This window comes from Photinus pyralis, unplaced genomic scaffold, assembly GCF_008802855.1.
Source record: "Photinus pyralis isolate 1611_PpyrPB1 unplaced genomic scaffold, Ppyr1.3 Ppyr1.4_LG10, whole genome shotgun sequence".
Lineage (NCBI taxonomy): Eukaryota > Metazoa > Arthropoda > Insecta > Coleoptera > Lampyridae > Photinus > Photinus pyralis.
Genome location: NW_022170250.1, coordinates 14,952,736 through 14,979,887, shown reverse-complemented (window position 1 = coordinate 14,979,887; position 27,152 = coordinate 14,952,736). Strand labels below are relative to the sequence as shown.

Here is a 27,152-nt window from a genome sequence, read left to right as displayed (position 1 = left end):
GGCGACGTTATCAAAGTGGAAAAAAGCAGTACCCACACAGGGTCATCTCGAACTACCTCCCAAAGAAACCCTTCCGGTAAGAGCTCGCTCCGAGGAACCTAAAAGGAAACGTAGACCCTCAATCGATAGTAGCCACAGCCGGAAAAGTCTATCAAAGCTCGCATTTATGAAGAAACTCAAGCAAGCCAAGGAAAAGATCAGGCTGCCCAACTTTCCGTCCTTTTCCAAATTCGATAGAAAGTCCAAACCACGCCAAGAGAAAGCCGAGGTCGTCCAAAAACCAGAAGAAAAATCGAAGAGGTCGCAAACCGCTGGGCCGGAGAAACCAGTTTACATTCACATACCCTTGAAGCTGCCGCCGGGTGAGTCGGACGAGTTTTCCCACCTGGAAAGCGAAGCGGTTGAGGAAACCCGCCCGATTGAAAAGACAGACCAAGAGGTTGTTGAAGAGGCTGAAACTCCTGAGCCTGATACGCCCGATGATAATATTCAATTGATTATTTTAACTCCGCCGTCGGATGATGAAATTTTAGACAGCGCTGGACCGGAGACTCCTTGCGAGACTGACCAGAAGTTTTTCGGAAGTTTGAAGATTGAAGATTTGAAAACTTTGGCGAAGCATGCTGTGGACACTGTGTACCCCGACGTAAAGCCGTTGGAAACTGTGAGCGAAGTGGAAGACAACCCAGAAGAAGATCCCGAATTGGAAGAGCAAAAAGGTGTTTTGCAGTTGAAACATCAAATACTTGTAGACGAAGAGGATGGGTTAAAACTAAGCGAGGTGGCAATTGCAATGATTAATGAGGAATTGGAGAAGGAATACCATCAACAAGCGTTAGGACTAAAGTCTATAATTAAAACGGAAACCTCCCCCGTGTTGAAAAAGAAGGTGTCTTTCAAGCGTAAGTCGAAAACTGAAAGTGGAGAGCCGATATATGAAGACGTAAAGTTGAATACTCCCGATATTAAGGCACCCGAAGCGAGTGTGGTCGGACATAGTGTGGTTATTCCCTTAGAATCTTTCCAATCGATGTCAGTGGACGAGGAGAAGTCGTATTTGGATAAACAAATAATGAAGACGACCTCTTTGGAAGACGACTACAATAAATGGTCCAAATCAAAGTAAGTACCCACAATTCTTGTTTTACCAAAATGAAAGCACCTGTATGCAATTTGGCAGCGTGACAAATTCTAGATCATTTAGGGACCGTAGCCAACATCTTTAGCTAGCGTTATAAAAATAACTAAGCAGCAACGTTGTCGTAGTCATATCGGTGGTTGTCGTTTTGCATGTCTAACAATAGCATAACGGTATGGCTGTCGCCTAGTAAACGGTGAAAACTCGGGTAGGGTGTGTGAAAGAATAAGCAAAATGTAGGTAGTGTAAAGTTTAGAGGATGTGCTTTCCATTTATCATTAGTGGACGCGCGAAATGAAAAATGGAAGTTGCATCCCCGCAAGTTAAACTCCATTCTAAAGCAAAACGTCAACACCGCAATCAGTCATTTGAGAGAAAAAATAAGCGGTCATTATCTGAGGGCGAAGAGCACCCTTCGCAACAGCACAATGTCTCGCGAACGTCATCAGCTGCGTCGTCCATTATGTCCTTGGACGTTAGGTGTGCATGTCAGTTTTACAAATGTGACTCCTTGCTTCCAGAACGACAAAGCCACGTAGGATCGCGTCCAGTTAGTCGGACAAGTAATCTGGTTGTGGATTCTCGGTACGTGTACACAAACGTTACGCTCTAAAAATCTTCAGCTTACCCGGACGAACTCTATTTATAGAAACCTTGGCAACCGCAATATCAGTTCAACACACTTATAAAATCCATGACTAACTCTCCTTTTGTTTCAGCGACCATGAGTATGAGCCGGTTAACCCACCCCCTGAAGTGGTATCAATACAAGGGCCGCCAGTTATTCATGATGGCAGACGGTCACTTGAACGAAAAGTTTCCCCATCACCCGATGGCCACCACCATGATGACGGGAAAACCCTCAGCGTTCACGAGTTGGAGAAAAACTTCGAGGATCGTTACTTCCCAAACAAACCGGCAAAAACCGAGGGCCACGACGATAGTTTTGCACACGCACCTGATATGGTCTCAAAAACGGACAGCCTAAAGCACAGCTCAAAAGCAAGCACCAGTTCAAAGGCAAGTTCAAGAAGTAAGAGAAGGAACGACTCATTAACCCGAAGTTTCAACGACACCATTCGCACTCAGGCTGTTAAAATTAAAACAAAGATCCAAGGCATTAAAAGACCAAAAATCACTTTACCGTCTCCGCCAAAACTACCAACTGCGAAATTCAAAAAGCCGAACTTCAAGAAACCAAACATTAAACTTCCCAAGCTACCGGACCGGCCTTCAATCAACTTGCCATCGTTTAACTTCACGCGTAAAGATTCTAAAGATTCATGGCGAGCCCGACAATTTTCGACGGAGTCGAACGTAGGCGACTCCAAGAAAAAATTTTTCGACTTTAGGACGTATCCTAGAATGTTTGATAAATCGAAAGGAAGAGACAAGGATGTTTCGTTCGAAAACAACGAGCCGTCATCCACTCAGCCGGACTTCGCGACGGTACCAAGAGTAGGTAAGGTTAAATCTGGATCGAAGTGGGGGGACGTAAAGAAGGAAACTTCAAAAGCTCCAAATGTAATCCGAATTCCATTGCACTCTGAAGATTCCATGGACGATCCTTCAAATGCTTTATTCGATCCTAACGCTAACGAAGAGGAGAATGTGCAAAATCATGAAGCGGATGTTCCTCCTCGGGAATACGACAAGGAGCACAGAGATGTTGAGTTTATCCAGGATCAACCAGAAGAGGATGACTATATACCGGAAAATCGCGAAGAGGACACGTTTGGTAAAGAGCTACTAAAAAGATGGGAGCACGGTGAGTTTCACGAAGGGCCTCAAGCTGGACGATACATTGAAGATATTCATAATGTCGATTATACACCTCCCCCCGAACAGGAAGAGCAAACACCACAAGAAGGTAGTATGGATATAACTCCCTCGAAAGAGCACTCCTCGGGAAGTTTGAGCGAACATCGCCAAGGAGTGTTAGAAGAAATCGATTCAGACGAATTCTTCTTGCGAAAAAAGGGTATATCGCAAGAAGATATTGAAGTTGGAAAGTACTTAAGCTCCGAAATACGGGAAGCGTTTAGAAAACCAATTCTGCCACAGTCCAACAGTGAAGATCGGGAGTACGATATGGAGCTTTCCGATCAGTCAGAGCCCGTACGAGAGCCTCCAAGACGTAAGCCCTTAAGAAAACCCAAACGAAAGAAAACTCCCCACGTTTCAAGCGAACAACTGAGCTTCGAACTTGAATCGTACACTACCGAACCGGAGGAGTATCCTAAGGACTTTGAGGTCGAACTTGAAATATCACCACCGGTTAGACCGAATCGGCGAAAGAACAAGAAATTGGATAATGATGATGTCGTTCCATTTCAAGAAACGATTCCCATCGTAGAACACGGCACATTCATTCACCCCGATTATATAATTGCGATAGATCATTCCGATGTTCTTCGCCACAATATTCTGGGTAGTGACATGCAATACTTTTACGAGCACGATTTTCCGCACATGTACGAGAATGAGTGCATGAAGGATTTTGAACAGCCGAAAATTAAGGTCTACGATCCCTACGACGCGTATGAAAATTTCCAAGGCTCTCCCGAACGAGACGACCGCCCTCCAGTACCTCCCACGCGTAGGCAAAGAAGTTCAAGGAGTTTAAGTCCGTCTGACCGCGGTTCAATAACAGGTGAAGCTCCATTCGAATGCGTCAGTCTGGATCGTTCTCCCATACCTCCTACTCGCCGGCAAAGAAGCCTAAGGAGCTTAACGCCCTCTGATCAAGAAGACGAAGAAAAACGCTTTTCTTTAGACGGGGTAGAATTAAACCACTTCCCTGTAACTCCACCCCGCCGGCGTAGAAATTACAGAAGCGCAAGTCAATCCGACCAAGGTTCAATAGGGCACGAAGAACAACGTGTTCCTGTAGAAAATGTAAGTATATGCAAGTGATGAAACACCTTACAAAAATGGCGTTTTCAGATTCAAGATTACAGAGCAGACCACGAGTACATAATCCCCACACCAGAGCCACCTGAGCGACCAAGAAGAACTCGTTCCTGCACTCGATCGATATCAGCATCACAATTAGAAGACGACCGAACATCTCGAGGTGCTGACTCTTTGGTTTCTGACGCTCCAGTGGAAGTGACTGAAGTCGCTTGCATAAAAGACGTAAGAGACACGAGCGGTTATGCTGTTATCGATAAGTCCAAAGCAAGAGACCCCCCTCTACCACCTACCCGAGTACCGAAAACACCACCGCGGCCAAGAAGAGCCAACAAGCATAAGTCAAAGGAAGATAAATTTGCAACGGTACCCCGATCGACAGGTGAAACAACGCCAGTGAGACCATTACGAAATTATAGCACTCTAAGAGGACCAACACCTACCTTTACTGAAGATAAGGAGAATTTAAACGTAGTTCATCTCCAATCTGGTGAAGTGGTTCAAAAAATGAGAGACCGGCCTCTGCCAGCACCACCACGCCCGCCCCGGAAGTCCCGGTCGGCTTTACGCGACATATCCCATGAACGAAACTTGCCAACGGAATCTCAAGAAGACCTTCACAAATTTACTGCAGAAGAAACTGACGATCTTCAGCAACTGGAAGACCAAATTTTACCTTACGACCACGAAGAAACTATAACCCATGGCTCTCTAGTTTTACAAACGTTAACCGACCCGGACGCTGTCTCACATTCCACTCTTCGCACCGACGGAGATTCTACGGTTCATGTCATTGAAATTACCAGGGAACCGCTTGACGAACCCACAGCTGATGAAGAGTTCTCTGAGATACCTGAAGATTTTAAAAAATTGAAAAACCCACCGGAAGCACTTTTGTCGAGTGTTGAACCACCATATGAAGATTCTGAAGTCCCTGCAGAGTTTCACGATTTGAAGAACCCTGATATCCCAGAAGCTGTGGTAACATCGGGTATACCTGACGAACTCTCCAAAGTAAGAGATCCGCAGCCCCAAGTGGTTGAACCCGTGAGTTTAATTCAAGATGGTCAGGAGGTAAGTATCCTAAGGGCGCAAAAACTGCAAGTCGCCGATTTAGACGTTGATAAATTGCACGTCAACGAGCTACAGGCGAGTAAAATCATCGTGTCTGAGCTAGAGGGTGTAAGTTTGCAAGTCTCAGAGATCAACTCTAAAGGTGGCAACTTAATAGTGAGCGGTATTGATCTACCCCCAAATTTGATCCAAGAAATGCTCCAAAAGCTGCAAATGGCGGCAGAAGAGCGCATGGCTTCAACTGCAGTTCAAGCGGTAAGTAGTGAGCTAAAATCCGAAGAAGAGGGCGATTTTGTCGAAAAAAAAACTTCGATTGATGATCCTTTGGAAACAGAATTATTTGATACAGCTCCTCCGGTGCCTCCTCGACACGACTCAAAAACTGACCTCTTAGATACCGCTGAAGAAAAAAATGATATATCTGAAGAATTGCTTGAACCTCCAACTCGTCCCCCCAGAAGATCATCTCAAGTGGAAAAGGTGTCCGAGTTTATGAACGAAGATGAGCCTTCTTTAGACAATCAACAAAACATAATGGACTTGGAGGAGTGTTTAATTCAAGAACTAATTGATGAAGCTATTGCTACTGTTAGTGACACTATTGTTGAAGACGGGGCAGTAAATTTAGAAGTGGGTGGTGAGAGAATTGAGGAACATGGTGAACAACCAGTAGACGTGGAGCAGATTGCGAAAGAAGAGCACGACAGGATTTCGAAGTCTGATGAAGAACCTCCTCCAAGACCTCCCGACCCGGTTCAGTCTGAACTTACCTACATACCTTCGCAACCTCCCCCAAGTTTTTACGCATTGCGATCTCCACACTTCAAAGAGTTTATCGATGAAGACATTCCTTTGCCGCCTCGGCGGAAACGTCACCACAAACCTCCGCCGCCGCCGGTGACCGCCTCAAGTTCAGAAGATGCAGTGCCAGTGAGTAGACGGCACCATCGTTCTCCCGAACCGTCTATACCGCAACTTACCGGACAGTTAGTGAGATTGTGCGCGCTGGAAGGCGACCGCTCTATTAGGAGACTGATTACTCATATTACCAATAATGTAGTGAATAACGTGGATGGTAAACAAGACTTGCATGTTGTTATTTTGCTGTTGTTAATTTTTATTGCCGGATTAATTTTATTGAGCGAACCGAAAGTTACGATATATCAAAGTCATTGGGATTTTTTCAATCCACCTACCGATTTGTGACGTCATAATCGTATGTACTTTTATTTATGTATTAGTTTTCTTTTTGTTATGTTCTGCTGTTTTCATATTAACAATTTGTTAATTTCAAACTATAACTTTTACAAAATACAGTTTTAGGAAAATGTCTTAAAAACCCTTCTTTTAGATTGAGTGCCACATTTTTGCTCGCTTTACAATGCTTAGGTAGGTACATCTTTTATCTAATGGCAATATGTTTCCCCCCACGCAATGTTGATATTAAACTCCAAGAATTGTTCGAAAATTAGGAAACAACATTACAGGGGCGGATAAGAGAGTTTCAGGTAAGTAGAGCGCGTTGAAAGGAAACCGTTATTTTGAAATGACAAAACATGGTTTTTTAAAATATTGCGTGTAAAACGAATATTTTGTGGACTGTATGCATGTAATTTCTTGCTATGGTTTTAAGAGAGATGTTGAAAGAATATCGACACTAACGATCAAGTATTCATTGATTAAAAATACAAATAAAGTAAAAACGGCATTCATGGCCGTTTGCACCGACAAATTTAAGTGTAACTTAGCTTAAAATCCATGGCAACCATTGTCTCAATAATCGTTGCCATGGATTTTAAACTACGCTTAAGCTAAGTTACACTTAAATTTGTCGGTGCAAACGACCATCAATGTATTATGCATCACTAGTTTGTAATGTTCCTAGGGGTCTATCAAGTCGACACTGAAAACGTTGACTTACCCTATACTTACCGTTGGCAACTCTGGCAAAACAATTACGAGCAGAGCCACCTACCTTTCAAGTCGACACGATGGACGTTTCGCGCCACTTTTGAATTTGGATGGAAGTTGGCTCGATATGGGTGGCACGAATGGACTCCTACGTTGTGTAATCGGTTCTTGTATGTGTTGGGACGTGAGACATAATCGGGAAGGAAATTAAATAAAAGACAGAACTTTTGTGCGTAAGAAATGACAAGAACAAATAAATATATCACGCACACAAAAAGAACCATGCCAGGGAAACCTTCTACGGGAAAAAACCCCGGCATAGGCCACACAAATACATGAAATAAATCACCTACAGCAATAAAATGCAAGAGAAAATACACTAAAATAAAATATCTCAAATTGTATGATAACAATAAGATATCAAATCAAATGCAATTAAACAAGTTCATAAAAACAAAATATTCAAGACATCATAAATGCAGAGCAAACATGATAAATCAATTCAGTACAAAAACACCTCAAAATACCTTTAATACAATCAATAGGGTCTATTAGTGGTTACGTCATAATAGCCCGTGCAATTCGAATTGCAGGACTGATTTTTTTACTGTCGGAAATATTGACCCCTATCGCCCTATCCATTAAGGATCATTTTTAAATAGGCATTCTTTATGGGATTATATTGACCTTATGCGAATTAAATAAGCACATCGGCCCATATATCGAAGCACTGATTACTTACGTTTAAAACAGAGCAATAAGCGTTAAATAAAATCCATTAATTGCGTTATAAGATATGTCTACCATATTTACACTTACACTTTACGGTTGACGATATGGAATGATCATGACCTCTATGACCTTGTTCTTGTGGTTACATTATCCCACTTACTACACTTACCCAAGTAACACCATACGTCCAATGGACATTCAGAATTGATCCATTTTTTGTACATACGTCCATGTACTTAAAATGGACGTCCAGTGGATGGCCACTTCTGGACACAATATGTATCCTATTTTTTGCTGTACAATACGCGTCCAATGGACGTCCAGTTTGCGTACAAAAATAGAAATTTTGAAAATCCACATTTTGTATTACGGTAACAATTAGTGATCAAAACAAATAAGTAAAAATAAGTAATTAAGAGCTTATTTCTAAGTTTTTCAATTGCAAATTCTTTAATTCAAATAACTGAAGATGGCGCCACATGCAAGTTTATTTACGAACGATGAGTAGCTAGCCACGCATCGGCGCCATCATAACCACAACAAATTGGCGCATTTTTATTACCTGTGATTAATTTATTGGTTCTTGTTGCGTTTGTGTTTTGCGTAGCGTCTTGTGTACGATAGTGTCCCTGGTTTTGCTAGACATCCTATATAGGTAAGGAATTAACAGTTATGTCAAGTGCTTAGAATCTAATGACGGTTTTGTGTAAATATTGTAAGGTTATGCACTGTACTCTAATTTTTACCTTCTGTTTATAGATTTTGGATTTGGTACTTGGCTGTCTAAGTAAAGGTTAGTACCTTTGAGCTGTTTAAGAAAATGTACACCAAAAGATATAAAATATCAAGAACAGTATATCGACAGGCACAAGTGCAAACGAAGTTGGACGTGTCGTCTATAATTAGGAGTACTGCTGGTCCTTCCTCTCAAATCGATCCAACTTCAGTTGACACTAATTCATGTCCGAGTGAAAATTCATCTGTATTTCATCGTACAAATGATGACTTGCAAAATGGTGACGCAAACTTGTGTATTGGAAGTCTAAGCAAAGACCCAATTGATGTTTCACATAACGTTGATTCAACGACCAATATTAGTACTAATTTTAGTTTTCAAGAAAATGTATCTAATAGTGATTTTTCTCGTCAGTTAGCTAGGTGGGCTGTTACACATGAAATTCCACAAGTTGCATTAAATGATTTACTAAAGGTTTTAAGAACAAATTTTGACGTAAGTTTACCCTGCGACTCGAGAACTTTATTGCATACTCCGAGGGTAATAAAAAATCAATTGCGTATAGTTGACCCTGGTCATTACTATCACTTTGGACTACTCAATTGCATTACTAAGTTACTATCTATTTGTAAACCTACTTTGCTTTGCAACTATAGTACTATTGAAGTATGTATAAATATTGATGGCTTACCCATCTCGAAAAGTTCTGGTAGCCAATTCTATCCAATTTTGTGTAGTTTGGTTTTTAATCGAAATGTCGTAAATATTGTTGGTATATACCATGGCTATGAAAAACCTAAGGATGCAAACATATTCCTTAAAGATTTTGTAGATGAAGCTGTTATATTAACTAACGATGGATTCCAATTTAATAATCAGATGTACACTTTTAAAATTAATTGTTTTATCTGTGATGCGCCTGCAAAATCATTTGTAACTTACATCAAAGGTCACAGTGGATATAATTCATGCACAAAATGTTACATTCATGGATCCCATGTTAATAACCGTGTGTGTTTCCCAGAAATTAAAGATTTGAGGCTGAGAACCCATGATGATTTCATCTCCAAACAGGATGAAGATCATCATATGGGCACATCTATTCTACAAACAATTCCAAAACTAAACATGGTCAGAGATTTTCCTCTCGACTATATGCACCTGATACTGTTAGGGGTGGTAAAAAAATTATTACTTTTTTGGTGTGTTGGGAAACCACCAAATAAATTATCATCTCGTCAAATTAACTTAATATCAGATAATTTAATTTCATTTCAACATTGTATCCCTTGTGAATTTGTTAGAAAACCACGTTCTTTAAACGAAGTAAAACGATGGAAAGCTACCGAATTTAGGCAGTTTTTGTTGTATACCGGTCCAGTAGTTCTAAAAAATATTCTTTCACATGACTTATACCTTAATTTTTTATCTTTGCATGTTGCATGCACAATTTTAAGTAAAGCAGATCATATAAATCATTTTAGGCCTTATGCTAAATCGAATCTAAAATATTTTGTAGAATCCTTTAAAATATTATACGGAGCGGAATTTATGTCACATAATATACACAATCTTCTGCATATTACTGATGATACACAAATATTTGGTATACTAGATCAATTCAGCGCATTCCCCTTTGAAAATTTTTTACATACAATCAAAAGATATATTCGTTCGAGCCATCGTCCGTTGGAACAAATTATTTGCAGACTTAGAGAAATTGATTTTTGCTCAAATTCCATTGATCTAGATTCTTCAAAGGATGATATTGTCTTACTAAGTGAACATCAAAAGGGGCCTACATTATCTATCAATAAGGCAGAGGAAAAACAATTCAGGAAATTTATTTTTAAGTCATTTACATTAACATGTCTTAAGGGAAATAATTATTGTTCTTTGTTGGATAACGATATCGTTTGTATTAGAAATTTTGTTCAAAACGATCATGGAATTTTTATAATAGGCCACAAGTTTAGCAATGTCGCCGATTTATATACAAAACCTTGTCAGTCATCAGCATTGGGAGTACAAGTTGTTAGCCAACCTAAAAACCTAGATATGTGGAACGTGAAACATCTGAAATGCAAGTGTATTGCTTTACCGTACAAGGAAGATAAATTCGCAGTTTTTCCTTTGCTACATTGATGTATATGATTAACACTTTTATTTCTATTTTATGTTCAAAGTTTATTGTTTGTAAATACTACATATTGTGTAAATGCATTGTCCTGTAAATATTTTCTTGTATGTAGCAAGTTAAAAAGCTATGGATGAAGAAACTTGGAGCGTAGTAAAATTTGTCCAAGAAAATAGTGTCGAAGCAGTTCCTTCCAATTGGCTGCAGCCTGGTGGTAAATGTTACTTTCCCACTTACAGTAATATACGTTTGCAACAGGCATTGCAACGACGAGAAGAGCCTCGAAAGGAATGGCCTCTTTACGACATATTTTTATTTAGGAATAACGTTTATGGTAAATAAAGCCAATGATCAAATTAAGATTTTAGTTTTTAAATGTTGCAGATAATTTTAATGTTGCTCAAAAAAAAGCAAAAAAGGCCACAATCACATCAGATCTAGAATCGGATTCCACTATCGCAATTGTACCACCTAAAAGAAAACGAATAATAAAACATTTTTCAAGTTTTTCATCTGTTGAAGATGAAATAGAACATGTCAGCAGTTTACCACCACATCCTCAACTTAAAGTTGGTATGTATTACATTGTTTATAATAGTACATTTATAACCTTTTACATTTTCAGTTAAAAAGGTTGTTCAAGCCGAAGTTCATAGTGTAGATATTGATGATACAAGTCCTCCAGCTCCAGATAACTCCGACAAAGTTACCAAATTAGTAGAAAGTGATCAAAATTTGGAGGGTGTGGAATCCAATAGAGGTATGTTTATATTTGAGTTCTTTTTATACTTTATACTAATTCAAATTTTTTACTTACTTTTTACTAGCATGTAATAATTTAGTGCCACAAACGAAAGAGTACATAATAGCTATTTGGGATTTGTAATTGAAAATAACTATAAAATACAATGTTGGTTCATTGCTTCTCTATTTTAGGAATGTTGGTTAAAATACTTCATAAACAGAATATAATTATGGCTTTACTAAATGCGATGAATGAAAGGTTTGCCAACATGGAAAAAAAAATGGTACTATCAGCTGAACCTTCCGTAGAAATCTCAGATACTATTTTTACTAAATTTGACTTCCCCTTCAATGTTATTGAAGCACTAGAAGATTTTGAAACATTTATTAACAATCCAGCAGAGTTCAACAAAGTGGCGAGTTTAAATACTACATTATTAAATCCTAATACCCATAAGCATTTAGGTTCTGGAATTTTCAAGACTAGGTGGAAACGTCCCATACAATTTTGTGGCAAGGTCCATGGAAAAGTTGTTTACTAACCAACTTGCGAACAATTTTAGTTATTATGGTCGAAAACAAAAAAGACCTTTTAATAAATTAAACGTCAATAAACTAGTGATTGGTAAGTTTAGGTTTGGTTATTAAATCTTGTTGACAATATTTTTTTAGAATCTGGGTTATCTATATTTCCCACATCCACAAGAATGGTTTTTGAGCAATCAATAGCGAAATGGTTGAGACGTGCAAAGGAGAGGAAGGACAAAAATTAATAATCAATGACTGTATTATTATAAACACATAAATAAACTATCAATATTATTGTTATTATTATTAGGCAAAATATCCATGTTACATCCCAGGTAAACCTCCATTGGATGTAGTGTACGGATGTTCAATGGAGATCCATTCTAGTGCCAAACGTACATCCACTGAACATCCATTGAATGTTTGAGGACCTAATATGTACATCCAATGGACTTTTGAAATGTCTAATAGATATATCCAATGTACGTCCATTGTACACATGTGTGTTACCTGGGTATAGATGACATTACATTAGAATCTTTAATGACCTTGAGAGGGAAATGTGACATTGTAAAAATGGGGCTTTTGGTAACCTTGAAAGTGCAATATGACAATACAAAAATTAGGTTATTGAACTCCGGTGACCTTAAAAGCGAATGCGCTTGAGCTTAACTTTGACCTGCAAAGTCATATCCACGTGGTACGCGAATTTTACCTTGACCTACTTTCCAAAGTCACCACCAGGTGGCGAGCGACCCTGAACTGAGCTACAGTGAGCCAGTTCGCCCTTGTATATCCACTGATGGGAAATGATTAGATAGGCGTTAGTTCGAGCGCATGTCAAGAAGATAATGGTACGCGTGAGATTACAAAAAATTCATGTCGAAACTTATTTTTATGTGGATTCGGGTCGAGTCAGCCAAGTTAAATTGGCCCACCGTAGAAACCATTGGGAGAAATTGTAAGCCAGTAGCGACTTTCACTTAATGACGATTTTTTTTCGAATATAGGTACAAAGAGAACCTTTCACTTGGTTATAATAACAATCGTGTGAAGTACATTCGATGGTTATTAATAAAGGTTAGTCCGCCCAAATTTGACGTAGGTAATCTACTTTTCGCAATTAATTAAGCCCTCCCGTTAAGGACCCGAATTTATCATCAACCATTTTCTGTTCCATTCCGTGGAACCTAATCGGAGATGATCCAATATTCCAAAATTGGACGACTCAAAGGATAGTTTTAGTAGCTGTATGATTAAGATAAAGTTTAACTTTCTATTTGTATTCAATACAGACCGTTTAAACAGTGAATAGAAACATTTTATCTCTTAACCGGTTTGACACTTTTAAAAGGAACTTTCCGCTGTATAAAATATTGGTGTATGAACTCAGAGAAAGGTCAATTAATTTCGATATTAAGTAACGGAAGTCTTCTAACTGACTTAAACACATAAGTTTTAAGGTTTCGATTTATTCGTAAAAAACAGATATTCCGTACATTAACTTATTGAATAGAAAAGTGACCACTAGGGTCGTACAACTCTAGGACACTGGATGTTTCAATTGATTTTCTTGGAGGGTAACGGTGGATTTCAAGACTCACATTCACTTTCGCGACTTTGTTTTCTCAACTGCCTCTGCATCAGCCGCCATTTTGTCGGCAATTCGGATGGTTGTCCCCAATAGTCGTAGATGTCGCTTGATATACCAGAGCTGAGCTTCAAGATCGCTCTTTCTAATTCGAGGTTCCGTCTTACGTCGACGGCACATGTTCAAGTAGAGATTCCAGCAAACCCTTCTCGTCGATAGTATATCTAGCAGCCTATCGCGCAAGGACACCTGCGCGGTGCGCACGACGCCTTCCCACTTTTCACATTTCGCATTCGCCGCGCGAAACCGATCGTTCAGCGCGGCTACGCGATTGTTCAAACCGATCAAGACGGTGCTTTGGTCGATGAGTTGTTGCTCCTGCAATATGCGAGGAATTATAAGGTGAGAACACCATCCGCGCCTTACCATTCGATCTTTGGTTTCCTCCAAAGCGCGAATGTTGTGCTCCAATCTCTTGGTGACGACATTGCGTGCCTCGTCGAGAATCGCGAATTTGTTGAAAACGTCCTGAGCCGTCGGAAATTCGCCCTTGTTCGTTTCGGACACGACCTCGAGATAGCTCTCGTAAATCTGGTGATCTCTTATCTGTTGTTCCATCTCGTCTTTTACCTTGAGCAGTTTATTGTGGTCGTTCTCGGTTTGTTTTATCGCATTATCGGTATTCGCCTTGCTTATGATCAACCTTTTCGTTTTAGAGGTGGCACGCGCGGTTTTCTCCGCGTTCTCTTTGATCATCTGCAAACAGTATAAGGCGAAAATGTTAGCCTAAACTACAACAGGCATCAAACCTTGTCGAAGTCGCAGAAAGTTTTCCTCAGCTTCAAACCTTCCTCCTCCAAACTCTTCCACTCGTTGTCCAGTTGAGCCTTCGATGACTTCGCCTCTTCGCGCTTCTCGGTTAGGCGCTGTTCGCTGTCGTCGAGATCCCGCTGCAGTGCCGCTAGGGCGATCTTTGGTTCTACGCGCGGAAAGTCCCATTCCGGGTATTTTCTGAAAGCGAACCAATTAATGGAGATACGAATTGAGAGTTATTGCGTCACACTTGAGAACTCTCTCGTTTAACTTTGATTCCAAAAAGTCGCCGATTGTCTTTTCGGGCGATATTTGTGGGAACGTTAATTCGTTTTCGAGTTCGGTGTAGTACATTTTGGTATTGATCAAAGAGTTTGTGGTTGCCTGGCAACCTTATGTTTAAAGTTTTTTTTTATCCCTCTCTTGTTCTATTTTCCTTTTTTTTAGCAGATGTATGGTTGTGGCAAAGAGTACCCATTTACTCTTTGGTTGTGGCAAGCAAGGGAGCATTTTCCCCCACCTTCGTACCACACTTCTCATGTGATTATTTTTAGCGGATTTTCCCACAGGGTCATATTGTTGAAATTTTAACCAAAGATATGCTTCTAGTGCAGGCAAACATATCGCATATTGTAATTATATTGTGCAGATGCGCAGACTCCCAACATAGACATTTCTTTGAAATTTTAACCATAGATGGTTCTAGTGAAAAAAACAGCGCATACAGTATCAGATGTGCCGTGCGCTTGCGCAGACTGCGCAATGCCAACTTTCCTATTTATCAAAATATCTTTTTGAAATTTTAATCACAGATGCTTCTAGTTTTCTAGTAAAGGCAAGCATTGTAAAATTAACTGTGCGTAGTGCCAACTTTCTTTGAATACTGTATCGTTGCACGTGACCTGGCACTGTAGTTTCGCCTCCAACAGTTTGTTGGCTGGCAGTCGCCTAAAGTTTCTAAGGATTTTAAATTGTGCTAATTGTCATTTGGAGATGAACAGTAAAATCTACCTTAAACAGCACCACATAAAAGGGTCAAAATTTTTAAATGCGCCAATTGTGATTATGAGATAAAGAATAGATTATAGGATCTGCTGGGAATTTGTTTTTGATATTTAGTGATGGCGTGTTTAACCTCAAATTGTGAGACGCTAATTAACATGGCATGACTCCCGCTACATCTTGAAGTAAGGTGCACGTCACAGAAATACGCAGCATAAACAACAACAATTAATTTTGGAGATTAATAGCAAATATCCTCTCTCCCTCTAGATATGGGCCTTTTTATGCGGTACAAAATTTGTTTAATTACATCGCAAATATTTTTGTGATAGAAAGCTTGACTGCACTACATCTCAAACGAGAAATTTGTCTGATAAGTATTCTCGCACGGTCGTTGTGCGCGGGTGCACCATCCTGTTGAAACCAACAGTTTCCAACTTTTGTTTTTTTTTGGGTGTGCCGCGCGCGAACCAATAATTGGAGAACCCCCTTCTAGGTCTACGGCAACGAATCAGAAAATTCTTTTTGCCCTTTTAGTGACAAAATAAAAAAAGTGGCACTTGGTGAATTCCGACAGAAATGACTTTTTATTTCTCACCTCGACGTACCTCTGATAACCGAAAGCTCGGATAAAGCGGAATAAACACAAATTACAAAATACAACATTTTTTGGTTCGTCGACATTCTTGCGGCACAACACAAATAGCTGCAGAATCAACCTGAACCGTTCGACGCATATATCTGCAAAAAATGCGCAACTCGCGTTCGGCTCGGATAAAGCGGACGCTTTCCATTGCCACCTCGGATAATACCGAATTTTCTTAAGATTTCTGAGGCTCGGTTAACACGGAAGCTCGGATAATTAGATATGATTAAAATAACCTTCAATTCATTTTATTTACTCCGAAGCCATTAAATACGCTTTAAATGTGTGTGTTAGTCAGTTTCAAAAACACATCAACGGTTTTATGATGGTCTAGAACGAGAGGAACATAAATAAATAAAAACCGGAAAATTCCGATTACTTCCGAGGATATGTCAGAAAAACTGAAATTTGTCGACATCGTTTTTATTTTGTTCTGATGTTATCTGAACAGATGCAGTAAAATAACAAAAAAACATTTCTCATTGCCGCTTTTTGAGCTCTACCTCCAATACAACGTTTCGTTTCGGAAAAATCATCATCAACTTTATTTTTTTATGGCCGGTAAGAAAAGTACATACTTTACTGAGTAGCATTTTTTATTAGTTATTTTACGAATAAAATGATGTACGCACACACACAAAAAATCAAGAGTTAGAAGCTGTTGGTTTCAGCAGGATGGTGCACTCGCGCACAACGGCAAAATCGTGCGAGAATACCTATCGGACAATTTCCGGGAAATGGAAAATACTATGGGATCAAAAATGAATTGCTATCGAATCACCCTTGGAATTTTTGGAAAATCATTAAAGGTGACTCGATAGCAACTCTTTTTTGGTCGCCCGTTATGTCCGATAGGTATTCTTGGACTATTAAGGCGATGTGCGCCATTACTCCAGCACCATCCTGTGGAAACCAACAGTTTGCAACTCTTGTTTTTTTTTGGTACCGTACATCGTTGTTTTCAGGAACGGATTTAGCATGGGGCAATGTGGGCCCCAGGGTCCATAACGGGGCGGCAAAAAAAATTTGGGAAATAATTCTACAGTACTATCGTGGAAGAATAACATCTTATGCAATTAGATTTAGAATGTTACGCCCTCTTACCAACTTAAAAGTAATCATGAAATTAAGGATGAGTAACATAACCCCACATTTCGACGAATAACTTTGTATTAAGATTGTGAACATTTTCCCCCGCAAATGTTGTGGTTGAAAAAGCTTAATTAAGGTGTCATCTAGCAATTTTTATTTAATTTATTTATTGTATGAGCGTACGGGGAGGGGGGGAGGGGGATAACAGCACGTAACCGTTGTATTCTCTGAAACACAATTCAGTGGTTACATTTACATATCTTTATATTGGACTTCGGTGTAAAATAAACTTGAAATACGTTATTTGAAATTGATGCCTTTTATTATTTTGGAAAACCACTTCTGAATTTCACATTGTAAATATTAGGTAATAATTTAATTATACAGGGGTGTTATACGACAAAAACTGAACAAAAAGTTCCTCTACCAGTTTTCCATCAGACCGCTATTTTTCGAGCTACCGCGGTTTTAAAAATCTCTGCCCCCCCCCCCCCCTTCGCTGCGCCACTCGTTAAACTTAATAGTAACACATTTTTAAAACAAAAAGAAGGTTCAAAATAAACTATAATTATGACGAGTACGTAATTAAAACATTTGTTCAAAATGTCCGCCGTCTGCTAGTAAACAAGCTTCAGCGCGTCGAAAAAAAAAGCGCCGGTCTGATCAAAAACTGGTAGAGGAACTTTTTATTCAGTTTTCGTTGTATAACACCATCCCACAGTCCGTGTGCACGAATTTCGAAACACCCTGTATTTCTAAAAGTAAAATTATATATTATAGCCCCATCACCTCCTAATGTATGATGCGGAAATATTAATAAAAAAGGAGTATATTTCTCTATAAATTAAATAGTTAGTTGTTTGTAATTCAAGATAAGATATTAAAATTTGTTTCAATAACACTTTATCGATCTCATAATTAATATAAACAAATGTTTTGACTACTAATTATAAATTAATTTGCAAATTAGGAGAAAGAAAACCGCATTAACTCTTTTTTGTAAAGAATCAAAAATAGTGGATATTTCTAGAAACAAATATTGGTTGGGGTATAAAATGATTTTAGTTGGTTGGGCGCAAAATCGGGGGGCCCATATGCGCAAAATATGTAGATCCGGTCCTGTTTGTATTCGCAATTAAAAAAATGCCACTCAATACTGTAGATATAGGCACTTTTTCACGGACCATATAAAAATATAGTTGATGATTTCTCGGAAACGAAACGTTGTATTGAAAATCTTTAAACACTCAGAAAGTGGCAATGAGAAAGTATTTTTTTATTTTTTCGTATCTGTTCAAATAATATCAGAAAACAAGTACAAATTGTGCACAACCCTTTTGCAGGTAAAGCGCATTTTTTAAACACCCCTACGAAATTTCTTCCATAAATAAGAAAGTTGGCACTGCACATGCGCAAAACGAAATTTTGAAACTTCTCTTAAGATATAAGGAATTATAACCGATCACGACAAGGGATCGAGGAGACCTTTAATTAGAATACAATGACAGATAAAATTAACTTTTTACTCCCCCCCCCCCCCCCAGGCCCTGTCGCTCACTGATTCGAAAAAGAGTCGCACGGGAAAGTTATAGTTTGTACAAACCAATTTATTTCGATGAGACCTTTCATTAGAATACCGTGAAGGGTAGAACATCCCCCCCCCCCCCCCCCCCGGTTTTCTAAAGTTTAACTTTGCACCACTAAAGGCATGCGTATGCAAAATCTGAGACCAACGTTTTACTTTCAAAAACAGCACCTCAGGAAATAATTCGCGGGGAGGGGGGGGGGGGCTTTTAGACAGCGAAATTTGATGGCCGTCTGGCACACCTTCAAGGTATAGGCTACCTACTGCAAAAAATTCTAGGACTCTAGGACCATTCCCCTAGAAGTAGTTCAAAACGGTAGAAGTGGGTCCGGACGGACGGACGGACAAACCGCAAACAATAGCACATTTTTTTAATTTTTAAAAAATGGGCTAACAATTAAAACGATTTCAGTTCTTCTGACATTTTCGGAAGTAATCGGAATTTTCCGGTTTTCTTTAAAGCATGATAATAACTCTCTTTTCACCAATCTGACCTTCGTCGTATCTTCTATGGTCATGGATATCCTTATCTTGCACACAGTGTATAAGGTATACTTCGAGGCTACTTCTTATGCTTCATTTGGATTATGTTAATATTCCTAGAAAAAGTATAGTGTTCTTCGCGCCATTACTTGCTCGTTGAATAAATATACTATTATTGTCAAGTACATAATTTGATAATTAGTACTAAAGGCCTACGGGCGAGTTTCGCGGGTGCTTATGATCACAAAAGCCCCAGCGAATGCGCGCATCATGTGTTGCCTATTACCCGGGTGAAAGCAGGTGTTTTTCCCACTCATGTTTTTCGGAGCGTTTAGTCACGGAACGTGACGTAGTTTTCAATGAATCACATCGCCAGCAACGTGTCCGTTTCGAGACGGCCTGTCTGTCCGTTTGCCCTTTAATTCGATTTTGGCGATGCGCGCCGAAAGTAGATTGAAAAAAAGTGGCCCAACGTGCGACGCGTGTTTAGCATAATCCGGGTTGCTCGCTATTTTGCTACAGCGTAATTTCCCTTTTGGTTTGAATTGCGCATCAAACTGCGCACCACAAGAAACGGCATTCCGTCAAAAGAAGGGGAAAACGACTTGCGGAAGGGACGAAACTGTGTCCGCGGTGCGGAGGGGGGGAAAATGTGATTGTTCCTAACTTGTTTACCATCAATTAAGGAAACAAAACGGTCATCATGTCGTCCGTTAAGTGAAAAATGTCGAGGGTAAAGTGAGCCGCGCGATTTTCTAAATTTGTTTGAATGCGATTTAGTGAAGGGCGTGTGTGCGGGTACGTCACGCGCGCATTTGTTTAGACGCGCAGCGCCCATTGGTCGATACAGCTACAGCACACACGTGATGTGGCTGCTGTGAAGCGTGTACAACGAAGGGCTCACGACGGGGTGGTGTCCAGGTGTCGAGCACCTCGGTGTACTTTTCCGATTTGGCACATCCTAGTTCGAATGGTGAGAAGTGAAGGTGAAACGGCCGCGTCCTCTACGGATCTAAAGTCCCGCCGGATTCTTGCTCTCCTTACAGGTAACAACGACGGTTTGTCTTAAGTCTGCAGAAGGAAAAACGGGGCCATCATGAGATCGTACACAAAGGTGTCCGTTATGGCCACGTTATCCTGGCGAATTTAGCTCATATTGACGTACAGCGTTGCCATTAGTTTCATACGTAGCCCTTTATTTGAAAACAAATGACTATTGGGGTTGTTGCATGCGGACGAGAGCTTGTGGCGGTCGACTTGGAGCGCCAGATCAGCCCCTTGGATTAATTCGGGCGGTCTCTTGTTTATTTATCATATGTGCGAGAGAATTATTATTAATAACGTGATAATGATAGGACAACGTTGCAACCTACGGTCAATGTAGCAAGGTGTCTGGTGCACGCGGGTATTTGCATGGGAAATTCGACCTTATTGCCTTGGTGATAGTGACGCCGGTGTGTCGGTGTTGACCGCGTGAGGAGGTGCACGACGACCCACTACGAGTTAACCCGATAAAAGCACGTGTAGAAGGTAAACGTACTCCGTTTGCCACGTGGAGGGGCGTCGGTTGCACAGTTATAATACTACATTTACGTATTTCTTCTAATTAATTAAAATAAACAGCCATTCATGGCCTTATTAATTTCCCGCTGGTTTTACACGGAAATTATTCTTCAGGTCAACTTAGGACCACGAGGGGAACATGAGTTTGGACACCTTGCTTGAAGCAGCACGTTATTTGGAGTTACAAGAATTAAAAGAGCAACAACAAAGACAGGCCGTAGCTCCCATTGTTTCAAGCATCAACCCCCCGCCACTTGCAACACAACCCGTCGCAATTATTAAACCGATACAAGGTCAGTATTCGAATTATTATGCAACATCTTGTATATGCCCCTCTTGCAGAGGCCCCAATCGTCACGCATCCGCCCCTAACATCGCGAGTCATCCAAAACAGCTTCGACATCATCAACCCGCTTGTCATCGACGAGGGAGGCGAGCAGAAGCGCAAACAGCCCCCTCTGGTTTTCCGGTCGGGCACTCGCGAGGTGCACAACAAGCTCGAGAAGCACCGGCGCGCCCACCTCAAGGAATGCTTCGACTTTCTTAAGAAGCAACTGCCGACGCAGGCGGACGAAAAGAAGACGTCGAACCTGAGCATTCTGCACTCGGCGCTGCGCTACATTCAGAGCCTGAAACGTAAGGAACGCGAGCTGGAACATGAGATGGAACGGTTGGCGCGCGAGAAGATATCGGCGCAGCAAAAACTCGCCGTGCTCAAAAAGGAAATAGCCGTGCAGTGCGATAACGTCGATTTTAACGTTTTACTGCCGGAACCGGCGCCCGTTCCGCCACCCAACGAAACCAAGATGGTGTCGCCGACCATCGAACGAATTCCTCCGCTTCCCAAACCGCCAAACGGCGTTAAAGAGGTGAGAATTTATCGGATTGAAACTGAATTAACGTAGTCACGGAAACCCAGTGTTGGTGTTACCTAGCCACATTGCTAAAATGGTGGTTCCGATTAATCTGCGCTTCACAAAACCACCATTCCAATAATTGCTTTTATTTGATAAAATTGGACCCATTCATGTGTCTTAGTTCACGTTTTGTGCGACAGATGGCGGCGCATTCGCTCAAATTTGAATTCCTTGCTAAGTTTGTGTGTTTGTCTTCAAGTGTATTGGGGGAAGTGGGAGTGTTTTTCTCCTGTAATTGAAGTGAATATTCCTCTTCTTGGAATTTGTTTATCATGTACAGTGTGTCCTATTTTGGTTGACACTGCAGATACATCTCAGTTGTTTGCTAAAGATCGCGACTTGCAGTTTTCCTGTCCCTCTGCCACTTTTTTGTGGAACTATTGATACCACAAACAGGCATTTGTTTATGAGATACAGGGTGCAAACTAAAAGTTTGACTTTTTAAGATGTTATCCTATCTTACTACCCATGCAAGATAGAAAAAAGGTAAAAGCCGCCTGTTTTAGATATTTTTACGTAGAAGCCAGTGGCGTAGTCAAAAAAATTTGAACCCAAAGTTGGTATTTTTTAAATGCAACATAATTATGATACGAGTGCCGAAAGTACAAAGTATTTTGGAAAAGAATGTAGAACCGATGGGTATGGAATACCCCTCGGGAACAAGGGGAAGATTCTCTTACATATGTTGTAAGATCTTCCAGGAATTTGTTAATCATATACCATGTGTTCTATTTTGGCTGAGACTGCAGTGTATCTCAACTGTTTTTAAAGATAGACACTTGCAGTTTTCACGACACTGTGCCACTTTTTTGTTAAACTTTTAATGCCACAAACGGCTAATCCAGCTGCTTTTGTTTCTGAGATACAGGGTGAAAATTAAGTCTGACTTTTTGGGATGTTATTTTATCCTAATGTGAGAGTGAGATAGAAAAAAGGTCAAAACCGCTTGTTTTAGATATTTTTACTTAGAATCCAGTGGCGTAGTCAAAAAAATTTTCGACCCCAAATTGGTATTATTTAAATGCAACACCCTGTATATCTTAACATTCCTCAAAACGTTCAGCTCTAAGGGCTTTGTTACAACAAATCTTCATTTCCTAAAGAGCCTCCTTAGTCCACAGACTTCTGGTGTTATGTTCCATGGCACCTTTTTTAATAATTATCATACAAGTGCCAAAAGTATAAAGTATTTCTGGGAAGAGTGTAGAAAGGAACACAGGAAAGATTCTTCTGGGCGCTTTGGTTGAGACTAGTCTTTTAATACCACAATCAGAATCACCCCAGCTGTGATTGTTTCCGAGATACAGGGTGAAAACGAAAAGTTTGATTTTTTCTTATCTTATTTCCAATGTAAGTGCAAGAAAAGGTAAAAACCGACTTTTAGATATTTTTACGTATAATTCAGTGGCGTAGGCAAAAACATTTTTGGATCCAAAGTGGGCAAACCCTGTATATCTTAACATTCAGCCCTAAGGGCATCCTTACCCCATCGACCGATTTTAACCACAAACACTTCTAGTAAAGACAAACATATCACATATTGTAAACATAAAATTAATGTGCGCAATTTGTCGAGATATCTTTTTGAAATTTTAATCACAGATTTTTCTGTTAAAGGTAAACATATCTAATATTGTAAACATTAGATGTGCGCATGCGCAGTATTAACTTCCTTATTTATGAAGATATTTCTTTCAAATTTTATCCATAAATGCCTCTAGTAAAGAAAAACATAGCACACACTTATATTTTTATTATTTTATTTAACGCAAAATGTAAGTGCTAAGTGTTTTGGGGAAGAATGTTTATTATTATTATTAGTTATTCCTCAAAACGTAAAATGTAAGTGCTAAGCGTTTTGACCTTTTGATTTAGAATTTTTGCGTTAATCCAGTAACGTAGTCAAAAAAATGTTGAAGCCAAAGTTAGTATTTTTTAATGCAACACCCTGTATATCTTAACATCATTCTTTTGCATTCTTTTTCCTGATTGATTGATAGATCACAACCTAAATTTTGGTAGCGCGTTTTCCAATTCATGTTGGAAGGCGCTATTATGACCACTTTATCCGTCCTTCCGAGGCCTTAATTTATTACTCCTATACTTTTTAAGATATTTAGTCCGTTCTTTTTGCATTTGTGTAACTGCGCATGTTTCTTATTTCTCGTGACACTTTTTCGAAATTTTAACCACAGATGCTTCTAGTAAAGGCAAACATATCGCATATTGTAAGAATCAGTTGTATGCATGTTGCGGAACGTCAACGTCCTTATTTGTAGAGATTTTTTTATTGCATATTTGAAACATCAAGTCTGCGCATGCGCCGAGTGCGCAATGTTAAGTGTTATAAGAATTTCCATACCACAATTTCTTTTCCTTCTTTTGTACACATAAATAGTCCATTACATGACCTTTCGGGAGGTACTGATGAATGAATTCATGGAAAATGCGCCCTTTATTCATCGTTTCAATTTTCGCCATGAAAATCAATAAAAACTTCTTGTTTTACTGTTTTGAAATAGTAGACCATGGAGATTTTGTTTTGTTTATTGTGCCGAAATTAGTTTTAGTTTGTGTGGAGACAACGCCACAAATTTCGCGCAGAAAAATATGAAGGGGTGGGAGATTCTAAGACAACGGTTCAAACAATTTTGTAAAGACAGAAATTTAAACCACACAAAGTCGATATTGTTCAGGACACTCTTTAATCAAGGTTTTTTCCAGTTTTACCCTCCTTCTACCCTCTAATATCTTGAAATATTGCCAGAATTTTTGGATCTTTGTCACAGCAAACTGAAATATGTTTTCAACACAACTTGACACCAGCTCATAATTCATGTTAGGTTAGCTAAATTTCATATAACAATTTCTTTATAATTATTCTTGAATAATCCAAAATAAAGAAGTACACGGGACATGGTGAAAAAGTTATCAGGCCTAACCTCATGTTTTTCGGTGGAACACCCTGTATATTTTGATCTAAAAAAATAGATTAAATTCTTTTTTCGATAACGCTAAAAATATTCAATATGGTTCAAAACATTTTTAAAAAATTCAAAAATGCATTTTCTGAGCCTTTTTTTAAATTTTTTTAAAATCTTTTTTTAATATCTCTGTTTTTTGTAAGTACAATTTTTGTAAATAATTAAAAACATTTTTTTAAATTTCGAATTAGTGGAAATTTGTGTGCACCTAATTTTATGGTTGTTTTATTTCTTGAAACTTGAAATTTTTTTCATGAATTCGAATTCTTGTGAAATTTATTGATTTTTTTTCGTTTGAATGTTTGTATACACTTAATTTATAGCTATTTTTTCATTTTTATATTTCTTTTTTTAAATATTAGTATGTTCTGGAATTTTTTAGATTTTTCAAATTTTTTGAATATTTTATTTTATGAATTTTTCAAAATTTTTGATTTTTTAAATTGTAAATTTTACTTTGGGTTCATACAATTTTGATGAATTTTTCCAGATTTTGTATTTAGATTTCCGTTTTTTAAAAATTTTTTCAATTTCCGGAATTTGTTACTTTTTGCATTGATTTTGAATTTTATTAAACTATTCTGAATTTGATTTTTATGTGTACACTTAACTGTATAGTTATACTACACCCAGGGGTTGGCACATGATTCTCATTTTTTAAAGGTTTCCTAAATTTTGAGAATTTTTCTCTCGGATTTCCGGTGAATTTCTTCGAATTTTCGTGGTGTTTTTGAACTTGTGTATTATTTGCTTGCATTTTTTTATTTTTTTGGATTTGAATTTAAATTTTTGTATACAACTTACTGGAAATTTTTTAGAAATATGGCGCGGGAACGAGATAGTAGAAACAGCCGGAGAGCGCCGTGCACTGTAACACTGTGGCGCCCAATGATTTTCATAGAGCGGCACATATGCATAAAATTTTGATTGTTATTCGAACAGAATATATGGACTATACTTTCAAAGGAATAATATCGTAGTTTTAACCATGGCCATACATCATTGTGTTGTAACTTTGTATTTTTATCAGGAGCAGAATTTTGGTTAATTTACTGTTATCGTACAATAATTGATCTTTTGCTTTTATTTGTTGCAGAATGCGATCGTCACGAATCAGCAACAGTCCGTGCAGACGACGGCGCTTTCGGTCGTGCCGATGGCCGGCTACCCGGTAACGCAGGGCGTCGTACTACACAAGGTCGCGCTCATCCCCAAGGGCATAGCGGATTTGTCGCCGCTGACGGCCGTCTCCAGTCCGGTGGCGCATTTCATAGCAGCTCCCACGCAGCAACTGAACGGAAAGGTAACGTATATTTGCCGTGTCGCCACTTTCTAACCGCTCTCTCTTGCAGGTACTGCCAGTGGTGAACGCTCAGTATGTCGTGAAACCGGTCGTTGTGGTTAGCTCACAACCATCCGTCGCCCCTCGTCCCAGCTAGCCAATTTCAAGTCGGTGTATTAGATACGGTTTATTCCAATACCGATAGTATAACCGTAGTATTATTACCGCAGTTCCCTAAGAGTGAGAGAGAGAGAGAGCGCGCGCGCGAGAGAGAAAGAGGGAATAAACGTGTGTGCGCATTTAATTTGAACTGTTAACGTCGGCGCTAACGACGATTATTAATTTTAATTTCCACTTATAGTGCAGGACGCTATTCTTCCAATGAGATAGACAAGTGCTGTAATTTTATGTATATTTATGTATCTATTATTTTTTTATTAATCACCTTGTCGTACCTACCCTACCTATTTATTTATATAAAATGTTTAATGGCTGTACTAAAATTGCCCTACCTTTTAACGTAGGGCAACATATAAAAAAGATCTCTAGAATTTCTTGTAAATACGTAGAAGTAAGCTGCACCTATTTGATGTGTAAATAAATTTAATGTGCATTATGCAGCTTATTATTTACCTTTTTATTTATTAAATTATCTCTAAAGTTTGTTATTACCTTTATTTGTTGCACCTAAAACATGTCAAGATTAGACTCTGAGAATGGTTTATGGTAAAAGATTGTTTTCGAAAGTACATACAAAAAAGCATAGTAAATGTGAAGTCACTCTTCACAATTTTAAACTTCTTGAATTTATTGTGTTTATAAATCCTATGTGCTTGGCATTTACCTTGATTAGCCAAAACCCACATGTGAAGCTTTGGACAAGGGAGGCCAAAAATGTAGATCTAAACCATAATCTACTTTCAACAGAACTAAGAAAATTTGCTCCGTTACTTGCAGCCACGCTAACAAGTTAAAAAATGGATTGTGCATGTGCAGAATCAACTTTATTCTAAGGACTGATTTTTCTGCAAAATAAATTGAAATGACGCGTCACATAATAGATTGCGCATGCGCAGATCTAATTTTCTCACGGGGAGCGGATTTTTCCTAACTTACGGGAAGGTGCTTCCTAAAAACTCAAATCATACGCCCTGTGCATTCGCAGATCCAAAGGCGCGGAAAAATTTCTACGCATGCGCTAATAGATTTCCTATTTGTAATCCATCCGCGGAACCCTGAGATGCCCCAACCTTAGCAACGTCCTGTGAACATGATTGTCGA

At 39.2% G+C, this 27,152-nt stretch overlaps 4 protein-coding genes across 14 annotated transcripts; 3 read left to right on the top strand and 1 right to left on the bottom strand.

Annotated features, from left to right (window-relative positions):
• Position 1: 1 nt before the first annotated feature.
• LOC116162383 lies at positions 2-6,466 on the top strand (the record flags this gene model as incomplete). Its single annotated transcript, XM_031475999.1, has 3 exons — positions 2-1,122; positions 1,858-4,036; positions 4,085-6,466. Coding segments are annotated over 3 exons (5,547 nt in total), but the record flags the coding sequence as incomplete, so codon positions are not given.
• Positions 6,467-7,938: 1,472 nt separating this feature from the next.
• On the top strand, positions 7,939-12,405 carry LOC116161539. Of its 10 annotated transcripts, XM_031474921.1 has the most exons (9): positions 7,951-8,417; positions 8,526-8,561; positions 10,757-10,975; positions 11,026-11,214; positions 11,267-11,401; positions 11,578-11,801; positions 11,851-12,010; positions 12,058-12,170; positions 12,224-12,405. In XM_031474921.1, exons 3-8 carry the CDS (start codon positions 10,771-10,773, stop codon positions 12,156-12,158), a joined length of 1,014 nt encoding a protein of 337 aa, XP_031330781.1. In that variant the 5' UTR covers positions 7,951-8,417; positions 8,526-8,561; positions 10,757-10,770; the 3' UTR covers positions 12,159-12,170; positions 12,224-12,405. The 10 variants fall into 10 exon arrangements, 6 of the variants coding, with proteins under 6 accessions (XP_031330781.1, XP_031330785.1, XP_031330780.1 ...); XM_031474925.1 differs by lacking the exon at positions 12,224-12,405 and having other exon boundaries at positions 11,578-11,798; positions 12,058-12,207; XM_031474920.1 differs by lacking the exon at positions 12,224-12,405 and having other exon boundaries at positions 12,058-12,207.
• Positions 12,406-13,438: 1,033 nt separating this feature from the next.
• Positions 13,439-14,676, bottom strand: LOC116160849 (cilia- and flagella-associated protein 73-like). Its single transcript, XM_031473977.1, has 4 exons — positions 14,568-14,676; positions 14,314-14,515; positions 13,931-14,260; positions 13,439-13,882 (listed from the first exon to the last, which is right to left on the bottom strand). Exons 1-4 carry the CDS (start codon positions 14,669-14,671, stop codon positions 13,520-13,522), a joined length of 999 nt encoding a protein of 332 aa, XP_031329837.1. The 5' UTR covers positions 14,672-14,676; the 3' UTR covers positions 13,439-13,519.
• A 4,798-nt stretch (positions 14,677-19,474) lies between these two features.
• LOC116161711 (max-binding protein MNT-like) lies at positions 19,475-26,487 on the top strand. Of its 2 annotated transcripts, XM_031475161.1 has the most exons (5): positions 19,475-20,171; positions 20,803-20,981; positions 21,031-21,557; positions 25,686-25,892; positions 25,942-26,487. In XM_031475161.1, the coding sequence occupies exons 2-5, from the start codon at positions 20,828-20,830 to the stop codon at positions 26,026-26,028; spliced, it is 975 nt and encodes a 324-aa protein (XP_031331021.1). In that variant the 5' UTR covers positions 19,475-20,171; positions 20,803-20,827; the 3' UTR covers positions 26,029-26,487. The 2 variants fall into 2 exon arrangements, with proteins under 2 accessions (XP_031331021.1, XP_031331022.1); XM_031475162.1 differs by lacking the exon at positions 19,475-20,171 and having other exon boundaries at positions 20,245-20,981.
• Positions 26,488-27,152: the final 665 nt, after the last annotated feature.